Source organism: Schistocerca piceifrons, chromosome 2 (assembly GCF_021461385.2).
Source record: "Schistocerca piceifrons isolate TAMUIC-IGC-003096 chromosome 2, iqSchPice1.1, whole genome shotgun sequence".
Lineage (NCBI taxonomy): Eukaryota > Metazoa > Arthropoda > Insecta > Orthoptera > Acrididae > Schistocerca > Schistocerca piceifrons.
In genome coordinates, this window is record NC_060139.1 from 355,110,323 (window position 1) to 355,128,468 (window position 18,146).

General features: G+C 42.2%; 1 protein-coding gene across 2 annotated transcripts in view; it reads left to right on the forward strand.

Moving 5' to 3' along the window:
- LOC124776302 (ATP-binding cassette sub-family C member 4-like) overlaps positions 1 to 18,146 on the forward strand; it is a 380,895-nt gene that overhangs the window by 322,361 nt on the left and 40,388 nt on the right. For both annotated transcript variants that reach the window (XM_047251227.1, XM_047251228.1), the window contains exons 17-20: positions 595 to 949; positions 16,395 to 16,545; positions 16,764 to 16,870; positions 17,569 to 17,692. In XM_047251227.1, the coding sequence (XP_047107183.1) occupies positions 595 to 949; positions 16,395 to 16,545; positions 16,764 to 16,870; positions 17,569 to 17,692 (737 nt within the window). The remainder of the gene's footprint in view (positions 1 to 594; positions 950 to 16,394; positions 16,546 to 16,763; positions 16,871 to 17,568; positions 17,693 to 18,146) is intronic.

Consider the following 18,146-nt stretch of genomic DNA (forward strand, 5'->3'; position numbering starts at 1 on the left):
ATATGTTGCAGGTCCTGTACGGGCCTTTCTGGATACAGAAAATGTTGGACTGCTGCCCTGGCCAGCACATTCTCCAGATCTCTCACCAACTGAAAACGTCTGGTCAATGGTTGCCGAGCAACTGGCTCGTCAGAATACGCCAGTCACTACTCTTGATGAACTGTGGTATCGTGTTGAAGCTGCATGGGCAGCTGTACCTGTACACGCCATCCAAGGTCTGTTTGACTCAATGCCTAGGCGTACCAAGGCCGTTATTACGACCAGAGGTGGTTGTTCTGGGTAGTGATTTCTCAGGATCTATGCACCCAAATTGCGTGAAAATGTGATCACATGTCAGTTCTAGTATAAGATATTTGTCCAATAAATACCCGTTTATCGTCTGCATTTCTTCTTGGCGTAGCAATTGTAGTGGCCAATAGTGTATTCTTGATGACTAAAGTCTCATGTGTATCTGTTGGGTTTACTAAATTTGTGGAGAAACGCTGCGAACTTATGCACTGACCCAATATTTCAGGAGTGTGAGTGAAATACAGTTTGATTTTACGTTATTAATGAATCATTTATTTCAAAGATTTAAATGACTTATTACAACAGGTCTAACACGGAGGTACTGAGGACATCCCTACAGATGCATCTGGAGGCAGCCGGTGGCAGCAACCAGACGTTGTCAGAGGAGCTGGCGTCGCTTCCGCCCAGCGAGTTCTTCCTGGAGCTCTATGGAGGCCTCGTAGTCGGCTGCATCTTGCTTACTCAAATACGATCCGTAGCTTTCTTCAACATGTGCATGCGGGCTTCTCGAAATCTGCACAACAAGATGTTCAGCTGCATACTGAGAGCCCCTATGCGCTTTTTCGACACGAACCCATCTGGACGCATACTCAATAGGTTCTCGAAGGATATGGGATCAACCGACGAGTTGCTACCACAGTTTACAATAATGATGATTCAGGTACGTATTTACTACTCGACTATTGTCGAAACGTATATTCTGCAACATAAATATAAGTGGTAGTCAAATGAAAATGAGGCAGATGAAAAAATGTAAGTAAATTGCTTATTACTTAAAAAAAAAGAACGCCATAACTGTTAATACATTTTTCCCAATGCCTTCACGGAAAGATTCTTGTTCTGCCTACAGAGCCATGTTTGTACTCAAGCGTGCACCTCTTTTTCCGAAGCAAATCGACGACCACAAATGTCTTCCTCAGGAGACCAAAATTATGGAAATCGCGTGAGGAGAGATCGGAAATGTGTGGAGTATGAATCAGGGCTTCCCAGGTAAATTTCTGCAGTGTGGTCACAGCCTTGGCAATATGTGAATGGGAATTATCCTGTATCAGAGTGATACCATCCGTCAACATTCCTGGGCGTTTGGACTTGATAGCGCGCTTCAGGTTTCGCAAATTGTCGACAAAGCGAAATGCGTTAATTGTGGCGCCTTGTTCCAGAAAAATCAATAAACAGTGGGTCCTTGCAGTCAAAGAAAAAGATCATCATGACATTTTCCGGAGCTGGTGTGTACAGCTTTGATAGATTTTTTCGGTGGGGGTGAATCCATGAGCTTCCATTGTTCGTTTCTGACGCTCGCTCCCTGGCTCAAAATGATGACACCATGTTCCATTTCCCACGACAATGCGGGGCAGGAAACGATATTCTTCATAGTGATACAATTCCATTCATGCAGTGATGTCGACATTCTGTTCAACTTCTGCTCTTCCGTCAGGCTGTGGGTAATCCATTGCACAGGAATCCACTGCATACAGATTTTCCGCAACTTGATATGTTCTGTCAAGATGGCGAGAGCGGTACCGTCTCTAATGTCCAAAATCAGCCGATTACCTTCCACCGACCGCCATCGGTCATTTCTGACGGTAGTATCCATTGCCCCAATGATAGATGAGCCCGTCCTGACTGACTACTGTCAGTAACATCCGACCTCCTCGAAATTGCTTATTCCACGTAAACACACACGCACGTGTCAGATTGTGATCGCCATATACAGCAGACATTGGGGTATGAATTTCACTCCCTTACACTCCTTCCACAGTCAAAAACCGCACTATACATCGCTGTTCCTCTTTCCCAGCCTCCATGGTGAAGTCAGGACACCATTACGATTCGCTGATCTCACATGGAACACATCTAAAAGACTAATGGCACACCGGAGGACGTTCGCGCTGTTCTTTCCTAATTCCAAAAAGAGGCCATTTCCACACACACACACCTGCGTTACCAAGGTCAGCGCCATGCTCGTTGTATAGCCCGTCTCGTTTTCATTTGATCAGTCTTTATACTATTAACACTGACCTTAATAATAATAATCATAGCTACTAGGTAAGTGCGCTTTGAGAACACAGTTCAGGAATTTCGGGACAAAAGACAAGAATTATAAAAGTTGTCCCACCAACGAGACTGAAACTGGTCCCTCAGGTGATGTACACGTTTTAGAAGTCAGCATATGTTTCTACCTAGCCCAGAGGTGATGACTTGTCCCCCTTCCCTACACTATGAGGTCTTAACCGCAACTGATGGATAAAATGCTGTTCTTAGTGACAAATTTCTTTCCGTGCAATTATGCTAAAAGTATCGATCACAAAGTTTCACTTAAGAACACAGAGGCACTGATTGCATTAATTTTGTTGTCTTTTGAACAGTTTAATTGGTACCCGAAATATAATACTGATAAGTAATCTAACTGTGGCGTGTGATAAGGAAGTACTGCTGATACAATTCAGATATTCGTTTAATGTCCCTTGCTAGGTCAACACTGGGATACCTCTGGAAACATAGTTACATTTATTATCTCGATGCTCATTAAATAATTGTTGGATACAATAAAATACAGTAGAATAAATCATCATGAGTAGTGCAGCATGTGCTCTCGATCTGACTTATTGATATATCCAATCAATTTAGCTATTAATAAATTAAGACTCTCAGTGAAACAACAGGTCATTGTTCAAACTCACCAGCACTGAATGCCCAAATGACAGAGTCTATACTGTAAATTTTCGCTCTCACTCTGAAACACATTCTTCTTTTTTCAGTTCAGCTAGTCTAGTGGTTGTTACCATCACTCGACGTTGTCCTTATGTGTCTCCCAAACAAGCTGGTACAAAGTGGACAGTCAGGATGTTTCATTTCCCCTGCTAAACTATCTTCCCAACAATATATTGCTGTTTCAGCAAAAATATCGCCATCAGCAGCGTATTTCTTAATTGTAAAACATGAAAAATTAACATCGCGTGCAGTGGTTGGTTCTAGATATTGTACAGGGTTATTCTAAATGATGGACCCATTTTCAAAACTTCGTATTTATTCAAATACAAATCCAAAATGAACAAGCTTTATACGAATGAAAAGAGGAAATTCCAAAGTTTTTTATGTTCGATATCAATTTAAGAAATGTAATAATTTGTAATTTATTAGTTTTAATAATTATAAATGTGATAAATGTTATAAAAATTCAATGTGGCCTCCGTTGGCTGCACGGCAAACATCGATGCAGTAGCCAAATTCGTCCCACACACGCGAAAGCATATCTGCTGTTACTGAATGCATGGCAGCAGTGATCCTGTTCTGTAGATCGTTCAGAGTGGTTGGTAGAGGCGCGACGTAAACCGCTTCCTTCACATAACCCATAGGGAATAGTCGCAGGGTGTGAGATCGGGAGATCTCGGTGGCCGGAAGTGCAGAGCCAGGTCCTCAAGTCCCCTGCGACCGATCCAGAGCTGAGGAAGGGAGTCGTTCAAAAAGTCTCATACATCACGGTACCAGTGGGCTGGAACTCGATCCTGTTGGAAAATGAAGTTCAGGAATCTTCCATAACTTGAAGGAACATCCGTTGTTCCAACATGTCCAGGTACAAAATTCCCATTCTAGTTCTTTCTGCAAAGAAAAACGGCCTATAAACATTTGTACGGGGTACGGCACAGAAAACGTTGATCTTCAGTGAGTCTCTTTCACGTTGCAATGGTGAATGTGGAGTTTCCAAACCTCACAGGTGAACATTGTATCTGCTGACTTTTCTACTAAGGTGGAACGTCGTTTCGTCGCTAAAAATTACACGCTGTAGAAATGCATCATCCTTCATCTTTGCAAGCACATAACCACAAAATGCAAGACGTTTCTCTTTGTCATGGAGGTTGAGAGCCTGTACAAGTTGTAATCGGTAGGGCTTGTACAGCAAACGCCGTCTCCGAACTTCTGTACAGTTAGTTGGGGTTTCCCAAGTTCTCGACGGGGACTATGCACCAAACTATCTTGAATGCGTCGGACGTCATCCTCTGACACACGCGGTCGGTCTGTGCTTTTTGCTTTGCACACACTCTCAGTCTGTTTAAATTGCTTAAACCAACGGCTAATGCTTTTGCGAGTTGGTGGTTGAATAAGGAATTTGGTACGAAATGCCTGCTGCACTGCAATTTGTGACTCGCCTTTCAAGAACGTAGAAGACCTTGTGCTCTACTGTCGCCATCCCACTCAAAGTGGACCGTGAAGCGGAATGACGGCCCTATTGCCGCGCAAACTCTACCGGCCGCTTCTGAAACCATCACCGCCCTCCCGCCGCCGCCCGCCAAAAACTTGGAAACTCCCTCTTTTCATTGGTATACAGCTTGTTCATTTTGGATTTGTACTTGAATACATACGAATTTTTGAAAATGGGTCCATATTCTTTGAATAGTTTTACAGTACCTTTTTACTTTTGAGTCACTGCATTGTTTCTATGTTTGTGTCACTTTTTCGGCATATTGTCTATGTTTGTTGCTGTTTTTTTTTCGACGTACAGCATAACAATCGCAACGGTATGAGCAGCTGTTATTAACTAATATGTAAATGTTATTAACAAATATGAAAATGTTATACTATTGTTACTTTATTACTTTATTACTAGATCTGTGTCGTTTACCAGTCATGACTGGACAGACTGCGTCAAGATTAATTACATATATACATTTTAAAACAATATTCACAAAATTAAGACATTTATACCTAATAGAAACAATATTTGTTTGTCCATTCACTTTGGTCACTATTAAACAATTCACCAATGGAGTACAATGGGCGTTCTTTCAGGTCCTGTGCTACTCTCCTTCTGAATGTTCCTAGCGGCAGGGATTGCACTTCTTGAGGCAGTGAGTTGAACATCTTTAGGGCAACCACTGGAAAGCTGGCTTGCGTTCCCGTCAGTCGACACCTGGGTATTTCGATGCTCCTCTTGTTACGGGTATTGTGATTGTGTATATCTTGCCTCATGCTGAGGACTCCTTGGTTTTCTTTCACGCTGGTGAGACATAAAAACACATACTGGCTGAAGACTGTCATAATTCCTAACTGCTTGAATATAGGCCTGCAGTGTTCCTGTCTTTTGCTTGATGTGATTATTCTGAGAGCTTTTTTCTGTAGAATTAGCACATTCTTACAACCTGCAGAATGTCCCCCATAACAACAGGCCATAATTGATGTGGCTATGGAATAGGGCACAATATACTGTTATGAGGTATTGGTCACTCAATACACCTTTTAACCTCCTCAGAAGGTATATTACATGGGAGAGCTTGGAGCACACCTTCACTGTGTGTATTGGGAATTACGGTACAGTTTCGGTGGGCACTAGGTTGTAACGTAATCTGTTATCTGCTAACGTTCATTGCTCGGCTAGTTGTTGCTCTAAACACGTAGAAAAACCTAGCTTGACACCATGGCAGTATTTCAGAGCATTAAATCGCGTGTCACGAGAGGGTTTAGAACGCCGTATCCGGAGCGCCAACGACTTCTGGTCCTTACTTAGGTCTCGGTCTCGGTTTGTGGTGAGAGAGTGATCACGTGTGTGTGTGTGTGTGTGTGTGTGTGTGTGAGAGAGAGAGAGAGAGAGAGAGAGAGAGAGAGAGAGAGTTAGTTCTGTTCCTGTTCCGTCTGATATGTCAGTTCTCTTAAAGCAGTAGAGAGTGTTTTGCTGCAAATGTGTTATGTTTCCATTTATTGGGTTTTTGCCTTCCACTATAGTCTTTTGCTTGTAATAGTTATCTTCTATTGTTAGTTTACGGTGTAAACTGTTGCTGAGTTCACGATGCTTAGATTAATTTCGGTATTTGTGTGGGATGGCGATTTTTATATTTATCATGTGTTCTGCGATGGTGGAACATGTGCTATCACTTTCCAGCCTTTACTGTACTATGTTGTTCATCCTGAATGCTATTGGAATCCCTTGCTTCTTCGGTATATGTGCGGATATGTTCTATTTAGTTAATGTGTACCAGTATTTCTTTTTTCTTACGTGATGAGGTCTGATGTGTTGTCTGTGTGTTCTGCCTCTGCGTTTTCAAACCCTTTGGTTGTGCACCTGAGTTGGTGGTCACTATCATTATCTTTCATTTTTATCTAGTTGCTGAACTTGTTTCTGGTATGTGATTTATATTAATTTCAATAGCAATTTATTTGATTATATTTGGTTCATGTGTGTAGCTTTCAGGTTTAAGAAGTGTTCTGATTATACTGTGGGGCATGTTTGTGAAACTGGCACATTTATGGGCTGTCAGGTGGTTGTATGAGCCACGAATAACAGTACTTGTCGATGTAGGTTTGCTGTAGATGGAAAATTTATGTTGGCTGTCGTTTAAAGTAATTAGAAAGAATAAACGATCTATAAATACAAATATAAAAACATCTCGTGAGAAAACCATAAGTAGTATAGACAGGACACTGAAACACCATAATGCATTCGTCGCTTAGGTGAACAAAGGGAACTTAATGACCTTAAAAACAGAGAGAGAATACGCTGAGAAAACAGAAAATTTCTTGGCACAAAATAATATAACTAAGCTAACCAGTGACCAATCCAAAGATACCGACGGAACCTGAAGAAACTCTTAAAAAGCATCACACACACACTACAAAACCAGACAAAAAGAATGACACAAAAGAATTCTAAAGATGCGCTTCTGACAAGCCTTCCAAAGATCCACAAACTTAATATTCCAGTCAGACCAGTAGTTAATTTCAGACAAACTTGATCTTACTTACTAGGGAGACACATGCACCCATTTCTACAGAATACATAGACAAACACAAACAAAAAGAAGACTATAAAATATATGAGTCATAATATTGAAAATTAAGAATATTAAGATCTTCTCGACAGCAACACTGGTATCATTTGACATTACATTCATCTATACACGGAACAACATCTGAAAAGCACGAAATTGACCGACATACAAATAACGAAATCTCGTTTATCCTAGGGCTAATCACAGAACAAAACTATTTCACTTTCAACATCAACTTCTATTTCCAGTGGAGCTTTAGCCATCATTATCTTGCATCACAAAGAAAACATAATATTCAACAACATGGTGAAAAAATAATAAACTGCTACTGATGAAACACTAAGAAGGAGAGAAGAGCTACATAGTAACATTGATATAGTACACCACAAGTGTACTTTACAATGCAAACTGAAGAAAACAAGAAATTAAATTTCCTGGACCTTACAGTTACAAGAAACAACAATCAACATGAATTTTCCATCTACAGAAAATATACATCGACAAGCACTGTTATCCGTAGCTCATACAATCACCAGACAGTTCACATATTTACCTGTTTCATACACATGTTCCATAGCATAAACAGAACTCTTCCGAAAGCTCAAAATTACACACACGAACTAAATATAATCAAACAAATTGCTGTTGGAAATGAATACAAAACAGACACCATAATCAAGCTCAACAACAAGGTAAAAATTAAAGAAAATGATAGTTGCCACCAACTCAAATGCACAGCCAAAGGGGCAGAAAACTCAGAGGCACAACACCCATACAAAACAGCAGACCATGTCACAACGTCCTGGCATAAGTTACAATAGTAAAATAGTACACAGAACTGGAAATATACTGACGAAGAAAGGGATCCCAATAGCATTCAGAACAAACGACACAGTACAACAAAGACTAAGATAAGGCAAAAGAATTCCAGACAAATTCATCAATGCAGGTATGTACCAACTCATATGCCCCTCCTATCAATCCCAATACATATGACAAAGAAGTAGAAACTTCTGAAGCAGGTACACAGAGTAGCCTACATGAGAGCTCGGAAGAGTTGGTTGGTTATTTTGGGGAAGGAGCCCAGACAGCGAGGTCATCGGTCTCATCGGATTAGGGAAGCACGGGGAAGGAAGTCGGCCGTGCCCTTTGACAGGAACCATCCCGGCATTTGCCTGGAGCGATTTAGGGAAATCACGGAAAACCTAAATCAGGATGGCCGGACGCGGGATTGAACCGTCGTCCTCCCGAAAGCGAGTCCAGTGTCTAACCACTGCGCCACCTCGCTCGGTGCTCGGAAGAGTGACAGCAGACAACCCACTTTCACAGAACACTTAATAAATAAACACTACAAACACACAAATATCGAAATTGATCTACACAACCTGAAACCCAACAGTTTACATGGTAAACTAACAATGTAAGGTAATTATTACATACAAATGGCTGCAGCAGAAGGCAAAAACGTAATGTATGGAAACACAACGCTTCACAACAACACACTGTTTACTGATTCTAAGTAGGAACACACACACACATCTATCATACACAGAGACCTTAGATCAGAAGTAGTCACGCTACAGTACACTGTACGCGATATACGCGAACAGCAAGATGGTGTAATGTTTTGAAATACTGCCAAGATAATAGGTTATGTTTTCCCGTGAACAAAGGTGAGCACTTGAACAAAGGTGAGCACTTGACATATTACGTTACAACCTAGTGCCCATCAAAATTGTATTCACAATTCCCAATAGTTTTTGTATTCGTTAGTAACATTTTCATATTTGTTAATAGCGACCGCTGATACCGTTGCAGATGATACGCTGTGTGTCAGAAACAATGGCAATAAACGTAGAAAATATGCCGAAAAAACGGCAACAAACATAGAAACTACGCAGTGACTTAAAAGCAAAAGGTTATTGTAAAACTTTTCACACAGTACTGTGTCTGGAACCAAACAGTACACAAGAAATATCTTTCCTCGTAATGTTTTGTAACGATGCTAGTTTTGCATGTTTTAGAATAAAGAAACCCACTGATGGCAGCAATGTTTTCGTTGTAACCAGTTTGGGGAAGAAATTTAAAAAAAGTGTTGAATCAAGGCGGAGCAGCCTCGGATCCATGATATTTCCGAATGTTATTTGGTCTTAATAAAGTGTGTCAAAGTGCACACAGCACTCTTTTATCGCACGTCGCTGTATTTCGCTCTATGGAATTCAAATGTGTAAATTTTGTAATGGAAGCCATCAAATTTATATTCAGGACAGTGGAAATTAAAATGCCCTTGGTGCGTCTCCTGCTCTCAGTCGGCCGATTTCACGTCCTACCTCCATTAAAAAAAAAAAAAATCTCACAATAATACTGGGCGTGATTATTTGTAACCGGGAGAATAAGAACTCTTTAGAGAATTTGTACTCTTTATTGCCTATTAGCTAACAACTTTCTCTTTTGTATGACATAAAATTACATAGCCTATATTAAACATGAAACCAGAAAAGACAAGACACAAAGAACGCAGCACACATTTATTCAATCCTTAGATCCCAGCATATTTTTTCTCTGTAATTTACTACAGCTTTACACGGCCTGCTTTCCTTTCTGCCAAAAAAAAACTTATTTTTTCAGCAGACCCTCCCCTGCAGCACCCTTAGAGTTTATTCAGACTGTTTCCGTGATGAAGTTGACTTTTTTTTCTTGGTTTGGTCCATTCTATCTCCTCCAAAATACGGAATGCAAAGCACTTGGAGTAGAAGAGGTCCACCGTCAGAGGCATGCGAACGGTTTTCGCTTATAACTTCCCACTTGGCCGTTTCAGGAACCGGGGTCCTTAACTGAAATTGATTTACTATCATCGCTGAAAGTTTGTAGCATCATCACAAATCACCTAGTAGATATCATATTTGCCGTGCACATTCCGTATATTTGTTCTTAGTTAAATCACTTAAGACATTTCGCATAGGTAAAGACAACCAAATGATTTCCGTTAACGCTTACAGGTGCTCTGAAGGGCAAAAACTTAACGGGAATATTCCGGAGTTCCGCCTTGAGAAAATATAAGGCGGACGCGGCACTGCGCCAGAAGTGGCCGGTGAAATACCGGAAGACTATGCGTAGAAAGACTTCTTAAAACAAAGTTTAGAATGCTGTGGAACATTTCAAGCAAGGGTTGTTTCGATGACTGAAAGATTCTTGTAAATCGCTTGTTGCTAGCACGATGGCATCCTGTGTGTTGCTGCATTACTAAAACGGGTCGGAGGGTTGACGAGGAGAATTGGGTCTAGTACTGAAACAAGTAAGGCAGGACCTCGTGGAAAGATATACTCCGATCAAGCAATTTCAGGAAACTCTGCAGACCTTAATTCAGCATGGGCTTGACCCAAATCCTACCAAACAGTTCATTCGCTAGATAGGTCGGTCCACAACCACGCCGTCTACAGATCTGTTTCTGGCACCCAGTACGTATCTTGGCGGAGGTAGATTTTTCTGGCCACAAGCATATGTCTGCCAAGGACGGGAGAATTTTGCGGTAAATAGTTTATGATCCAGAAATCTGCACGCCGTCGTACTACTGCAATATCTAAACCTGTATGCAGTCTCCCCTAAAGTGAAGCATGTTTCACTTCATAGCGTTCCATCTGTTGTACGAGGGCTCTAAGATCTGATCGGCAGACCTCTTTTTTTCTATTTTAGGGGTATAAGCTAAGAGCTGGTACATCGTTTCATATTCTGCCGCCGTCATCAACAACGTAAACACAACACTGCACTATGCATTCTATTCGAGGTCATGTACCTTAGATCTGATTTTTCCTTTGACTACGAGCAGAAAAATGTACGTCAGATAAATTCATACCGAAGCTCAAGATTCCATCATTTCGTGTCGTTTCTCCATTCAGTCACTGATTGAATCAAAACCTGTGGTTGTCGTGATAAACTGGCTAGTTCCAAACTTTGACTAGCACCGCGCAAAATTCTTGCTATGCAACTGCGGACTTTATTTATGCTTTCTCACATTTTTACAGTAGTAACATCTTTCAGACAATCTTGATTAAACGCGTCTTTTTGAGAATTACAGTAGTTTACGACTTTTGTGCGTATCGTATTTCGTAGTAAAAAAGGGTTTTTGAGCTAAAATTGCGTAATTTATAAACTTTTATAGCAATATGTTAATCGCAATATCTTTATCCCGTAATTGCATTAAATACTTACATCTACATCTACATCTACATCTACATCTACATTGATACTCCGCAAGCCACCCAACGGTGTGTGGCGGAGGGCACTTTACGTGCCACTGTCATTACCTCCCTTTCCTGTTCCAGTCGCGTATGGTTCGCGGGAAGAACAACTGTCTGAAAGCCTCCGTGCGCGCTCTAATCTCTCTAATTTTACATTCGTGATCTCCTCGGGAGGTATAAGTAGGGGGAAGCAATATATTCGATACCTCATCCAGAAACGCACCCTCTCGAAACCTGGCGAGCAAGCTACACCGCGATGCAGAGCGCCTCTCTTGCAGAGTCTGCCACTTGAGTTTATTAAACATCTCCGTAACGCTATCACGGTTACCAAATAACCCTGTGACGAAACGCACCGCTCTTCTTTGGATCTTCTCTATCTCCTCCGTCAGACCGATCTGGTACGGATCCCACACTGATGAGCAATACTCAAGTATAGGTCGAACGAGTGTTTTGTAAGCCACCTCCTTTGTTGATGCACTACATTTTCTAAGCACTCTCCCAATGAATCTCAACCTGGTACCCGCCTTACCAACAATTAATTTTATATGATCATTCCACTTCAAATCGTTCCGCACGCATACTCCCAGATATTTTACAGAAGTAACTGCTACCAGTGTTTGTTCCGCTATCATATAATCATACAGTAAAGGATCCTTCTTTCTATGTATTCGCAATACATTACATTTGTCTATGTTAAGGGTCAGTTGCCACTCCCTGCACCAAGTGCCTATCCGCTGCAGATCTTCCTGCATTTCGCTACAATTTTCTAATGCTGCAACTTCTCTGTATACTACAGCATCATCCGCGAAAAGCCGCATGGAACTTCCGACACTATCTACTAAGTCATTTATATATATTGTGAAAATCAATGGTCCCATAACACTCCCCTGTGGCACGCCAGAGGTTACTTTAACGTCTGTAGACGTCTCTCCATTGATAACAACATGCTGTGTTCTGTTTGCTAAAAACTCTTCAATCCAGCCACACAGCTGGTCTGATATTGCGTAGGCTCTTACTTTGTTTATCAGGCGACAGTGCGGAACTGTATCGAATGCCTTCCGGAAGTCAAGAAAAATAGCATCTACCTGGGAGCCTGTATCTAATATTTTCTGGGTCTCATGAACAAATAAGGCGAGTTGGGTCTCACACGATCGCTGTTTCCGGAATCCATGTTGATTCCTACATAGTAGATTCTGGGTTTCCAGAAATGACATGATACGAGAGCAAAAAACATGTTCTAAAATTCTACAAGAGATCGACGTAAGAGATATAGGTCTATAGTTTTGCGCATCTGCTCGACGACCCTTCTTGAAGACTGGGACTATCTGTGCTCTTTTCCAATCATTTGGAACCCTCCGTTCCTCTAGAGACTTGCGGTACACGGCTGTCAGAAGGGGGGCATGTTCTTTCGCGTACTGTGTAGAATCGAATTGGTATCCCGTCAGGTCCAGTGGACTTTCCGCTATTGAGTGATTCCAGTTGCTTTTCTATTCCTTGGACACTTATTTCGATGTCAGCCATTTTTTCGTTTGTGCGAGGATTTAGAGAAGGAACTGCAGTGCGGACTTCCTCTGTGAAACAGCTTTGGAAAAAGATGTTTAGTATTTCAGCTTTACGCGTGTCATCCTCTGTTTCAATGCCATCATCATCCCGTAGTGTCTGGATATGCTGTTTCGCGCCACTTACTGATTTAACGTAAGACCAACTTCCTAGGATTTTCTGTCAAGTCAGTACATAGAATTTCACTTTCGAATTCAATGAACGCTTCACGCATAGCCCTCCTTACGCTAACTTTGACATCGTTTAGCTTCTGTTTGTCTGAGAGGTTTTGGCTGCGTTTAAACTTGGAGTGGAGCTCTCTTTGCTTTCGCAGTAGTTTCCTAACTTTGTTGTTGTACCACGGTGGGTTTTTCCCGTCCCTCACAGTTTTACTCGGCACGTACCTGTCTAAAACGCATTTTACGATTGCCTTGAACTTTTTCCATAAACACTCAACATTGTCAGTGTCGGAACAGAAATTTTCGTTTTGATCTGTTAGGTAGTCTGAAATCTGCCTTCTAATACTCTTGCTAAACAGATAAACCTTCCTCCCTTTTTTTATATTCCTATTAACTTCCATATTCAGGGATGCTGCAACGGCCTTATGATCACTGATTCCCTGTTCTGTACATACAGAGTCGAAAAGTTCGGGTCTGTTTGTTATCAGTAGGTCCAAGATGTTATCTCCACGAGTCGGTTCTCTGTTTAATTGTTCGAGGTAATTTTCGGATAGTGCACTCAGTATAATGTCACTCGATGCTCTGTCCCTACCACCCGTCCTAAACATCTGAGTGTCCCAGTCTATATCTGGTAAATTGAAATCTCCACCTAAGACTATAACATGCTGAGAAAATTTATGTGAAATATATTCCAAATTTTCTCGCAGTTGATCTGCCACTAATGCTGCTGAGTCGGGAGGTCGGTAAAAGGAGCCAATTATTAACCTAGTTCGGTTGTTTAGTGTAACCTCCACCCATAATAATTCACAGGAACTATCCACTTCTACTTCACTACAGGATAAACTACTACTAACAGCGACGAACACTCCACCACCGGTTGCATGCAATCTATCCTTTCTAAACACCGTCTGTACCATTGTAAAAATTTCGGCAGAATTTATCTCTGGCTTAAGCCAGCTTTCTGTACCTATAACGATTTCAGCTTCGGTGCTTTCTATCAGCGCTTGAAGTTCCGGTACTTTACCAACGCAGCTTCGACAGTTGACAATTACAATACCGATTGCAGCTTGGTCCCCGCATGTCCTGACTTTGCCCCGCACCTGTTGAGGCTGTTGCCCTTTCTGTACTTGCCCAAGGCCATCTAACCTAAAAAAACCGCCCAGCCCACGCCACACAACCCCTGCTATCCGTGTAGCCGCATGCTGTGTGTAGTGGACTCCTGACCTATCCAGCGGAACCCGAAACCCCACCACCCTATGGCGCAAGTCGAGGAATCTGCAGCCCACACGGTCGCAGAACCGTCTCAGCCTCTGATTCAGACCCTCCACTCGGCTCTGTACCAAAGGTCCGCAGTCAGTCCTGTCGACGATGCTGCAGATGGTGAGCTCTGCTTTCATCCCGCTAGCGAGACTGGCAGTCTTCACCAAATCAGATAGCCGCCGGAAGCCAGAGAGGATTTCCTCCGGTCCATAGCGACACACATCATTGGTGCCGACATGAGCGACCACCTGCAGACGGGTGCACCCTGTACCCTTCATGGCATCCGGAAGGACCCTTTCCACATCTGGAATGACTCCCCCCGGTATGCACACGGAGTGCACATTGGTTTTCTTCCCCTCTCTTGCTGCCATTTCCCTAAGGGGCCCCATTACGCGCCTGACGTTGGAGCTCCCAACTACCAGTAAGCCCACCCTCTGCAACTGCCCGGATCTTGCAGACTGAAGGGCAACCTCTGGAACAGGACAAGCAGCCATGTCAGGCCGAAGATCAGTATCAGCCTGAGACAGAGCCTGAAACCGGTTCGTCAGACAAACTGGAGAGGCTTTCCGTTCAGCCCTCCGGAATGTCTTTCGCCCCCTGCCACACCTTGAAACGACCTCCCACTCCACCACAGGTGAGGGATCAGCCTCAATGCGGGCAGTATCCCGGGCAACCACAGTCGTAGTCCGATCAGGGGATGCGTGGGACGAGCTGGCCGTCCCCGACAAACCCCCATCCGGACCCCCACAGTGATGCCCATTGGCAACAGCCTCAAGCTGTGTGACCGAAGCCAACACTGCCTGAAGCTGGGAGCGAAGGGATGCCAACTCAGCCTGCATCCGAACACGTGATTATGGCACTGTTTCCCACTTTCTCCGCAGATTGACCAGTGTATCCTAAGGAAATGTTCGATATTACACGATCGAGATGCAACCACATCTCACACAAAGTCGATCGCTGTGCCGTAACATCGTGTTAGCGCATATTGTACATTGTCACAACGTGTTCCAATTGCTTTTCCCCTTAATTAGTAGTGTATTTTTTCCGCGTTTATCATAAAATTTCGTTATTTTCGAGTTTGTTACCTGATTCTATTAGTGACATAACCTCGGCAAGAGAAAAGTTCCAGACACAAACTTTCGAGCAGCTGCAAGAAATATATCTTATCCCACGTTTTTCTCTCCTTGTGAAACAAATCACTTTATTGAGAAATTTAGCTAAAAATCTTAAACGGAACTACTAATCCTTGAAATGTAGCAGATCCTGAATTACAAATAATAAATAGAAACCAACGAAGTTGATTTGAAGATGAGGGTGCAGTTGTTTTACTGTTCAAACAGTTCCACCAGTGAAAATGCAACTCCTCTTTGGATATTCTTCTCGGACACTGCGTGTTATACGTAAGCAGCTGGAAATCGCTCTGACTAGACTGGAAGTTGCTGAGAACGGATGTTCTGGGCAAACTTTCGGGAGTCACGCACCAGAGATAGCAAACATGTTTCATGTACACCGCATAGTTGTCCTGTTTCTTTACACGATTCACGTAACTAGTTGCAGTCTCCAAATAAATGCTTCCTGCGTGAATCTATTTCGTGCAATAAAACTGAGCGATATAACGCAATAGTTATGACTGTACTTAGTATTTTATTCGAGTGGAATGGACCTTCTATTGCCGCCTGACATCCAGACGTACGTTGCATAAAGGGTGGCTAAACATGGGAATGAAAGGCCAAAGTCTACTCCATCTCGTTTTCCTCCGTTTGAGACAATGCTTTAACGACCTCGAGATTCTTTAAGATGTATACACTTTCTTTCTTCCTCTCAAACATCGCAACAGAGGAAACAATCGCTCTCGTCTTAGAATATTAGAAATATGTCTTAAACAGTTAAAAAATAAACATTATTGGTTCGTCTCCAAGATGTCATTGCAGTTACATAAACATAAGAGAGAAAAATATGATTTACAACACACAAACTGTTGGAAATACACAAAATTTTTGCTGGTGGTGGTACTCATTTAGTATTGAGATTTAGGAAATGCTAAGCCCTGTCCTATCTGAAAGGTAACCGTATACCTTGCTCGTAAAAGTAAGAAGATTGCTGTGTACAGAATTATTGTCTCGTTTCAGATTTACCTGGTGCTTTGTGGAATTTTGGCTATGGTTCTCGTTGTGAACTACATACTCATTGTTCCCATGGTCATTGTCGGAGCTTTATTCGTTTACGTGGCTAGACTTTTTATGACTACTGGGAGAAATGTTAAAAGGCTGGAAGGCATTCGTAAGTACAGGGCCAGAATATGTCTTTCTATTTTCCACTACAAACAGCAGTCATTCACTGTTATTCTTAATTACCTCATGTCATGTTGCAGTGTTTTTCCTTTTTCACATTACGACAGTTAATGTTTATACAAATAAAGCCTATTTCTATAGATTTTTGTGACAAAAGTCACTGTTTTCGGAAAGTCACTACTTAGTTATCTTTGTTTTTTGTTCCAGGGCGAAGTCCCGTGTTTTCTCATCTTTCCGACACCCTTAACGGGTTGTCAACAATAAGAGCTTCAGGCATCCAGGACATCGTCATGAAGGAATTTGACAGTTACCAGGTATGTAACTTATTGGGTATTTATAGTCTGTAGTTCTTTAGCACCACGGATTCATAAAGGCGGTCTTCTATTGTCTGTATACTTGGGCAATCACCAGTGCCTGTGACACTGAAAAAAAGCAAAGACTGGACTAATCATAACAACAGCCAATCATATCATGTGCCAAGAGGAAAGCAAAGGATAGGCTGACGAGTGAGCCAATGGGACCTTTGACTCGTTATTCCTCGTATTCTTTACTGACTGAGGTGATATCACAACATAATAGATTCTATGTAATCAACAATAAAAGGAATGACAAGTAATTCTTTAGTATTCAGTATTCTTTTAAAAAAGTCATTTTCAAAGCCAACCCTTTTCTCAAGTAAATGGTGTTCGTGGTGTATCCGGTTACCAATCTTCGGTATCCGGCTACAAATAGCTTGCTGCTGTGCCAGACTCAACGGTTCGTGCTTCAGGATACATATTTTTCTTGCGTGGATGTAACATTACATCGTGTTTCCAAAGCTGTTCGCGATTTCAAGCGCCAAATCGGTTATATTATTGGGAAACTGACAAAGTATCAACTGAGAACCTGTAAAGATATGTCTTTATTTTTTAGTTCTTCTGTTTCCGCCCATAGCCATCTCATCACGAAGATTACCTGACAACTTTTTGCGGGCATCGTGCACTGATTAAAACAACCTTCTCGTCTTGTTTAGGATCGTCATACGTCGGCTTGGTTCCTGTACGTTACCAACGGATCAGCTCTCGGCATATGGCTGGATTTCCTGAGCAGCATTTTCGTTGCCATCGTCACGTACAGTTTCCTTGTTCTGTCTGGAGGTAAGAGCTCTTTGCAAATTGTTAACGTACTTGCTAGTGTTCTGTAGCATATGACGATTTATACTTCCTTACACTTAAGCTGTCCACACCGTACACTATTTCACAAGGTCAGAATACAGGATTATTCATAATTACCTCCAGGGTTTCGGAAGGAAACCACATGCAAACTACAGGACATACAGAAAAGAAACACGTATCAATGGATGGAGCAACTTTCAGGATTTTAAGCCATGTTACAAGTACCCAATAAGGGCACCTTCTGTAGGGTGGCAGATGTCAACACGTGCGCGCAGTTCGTTGAAGTCTCTGTTGCCGTTACGACAGCAGCCCGCTATAAACATTTGTTCACTGGGTAGCGTATCTGCAGGCGCTTACAGATTCGATGCGACAATACGGAGCGTGAGGTTTGTCTACATATTGTGACACTCCTGCCTCCTGTTCTGCAACTACGCCC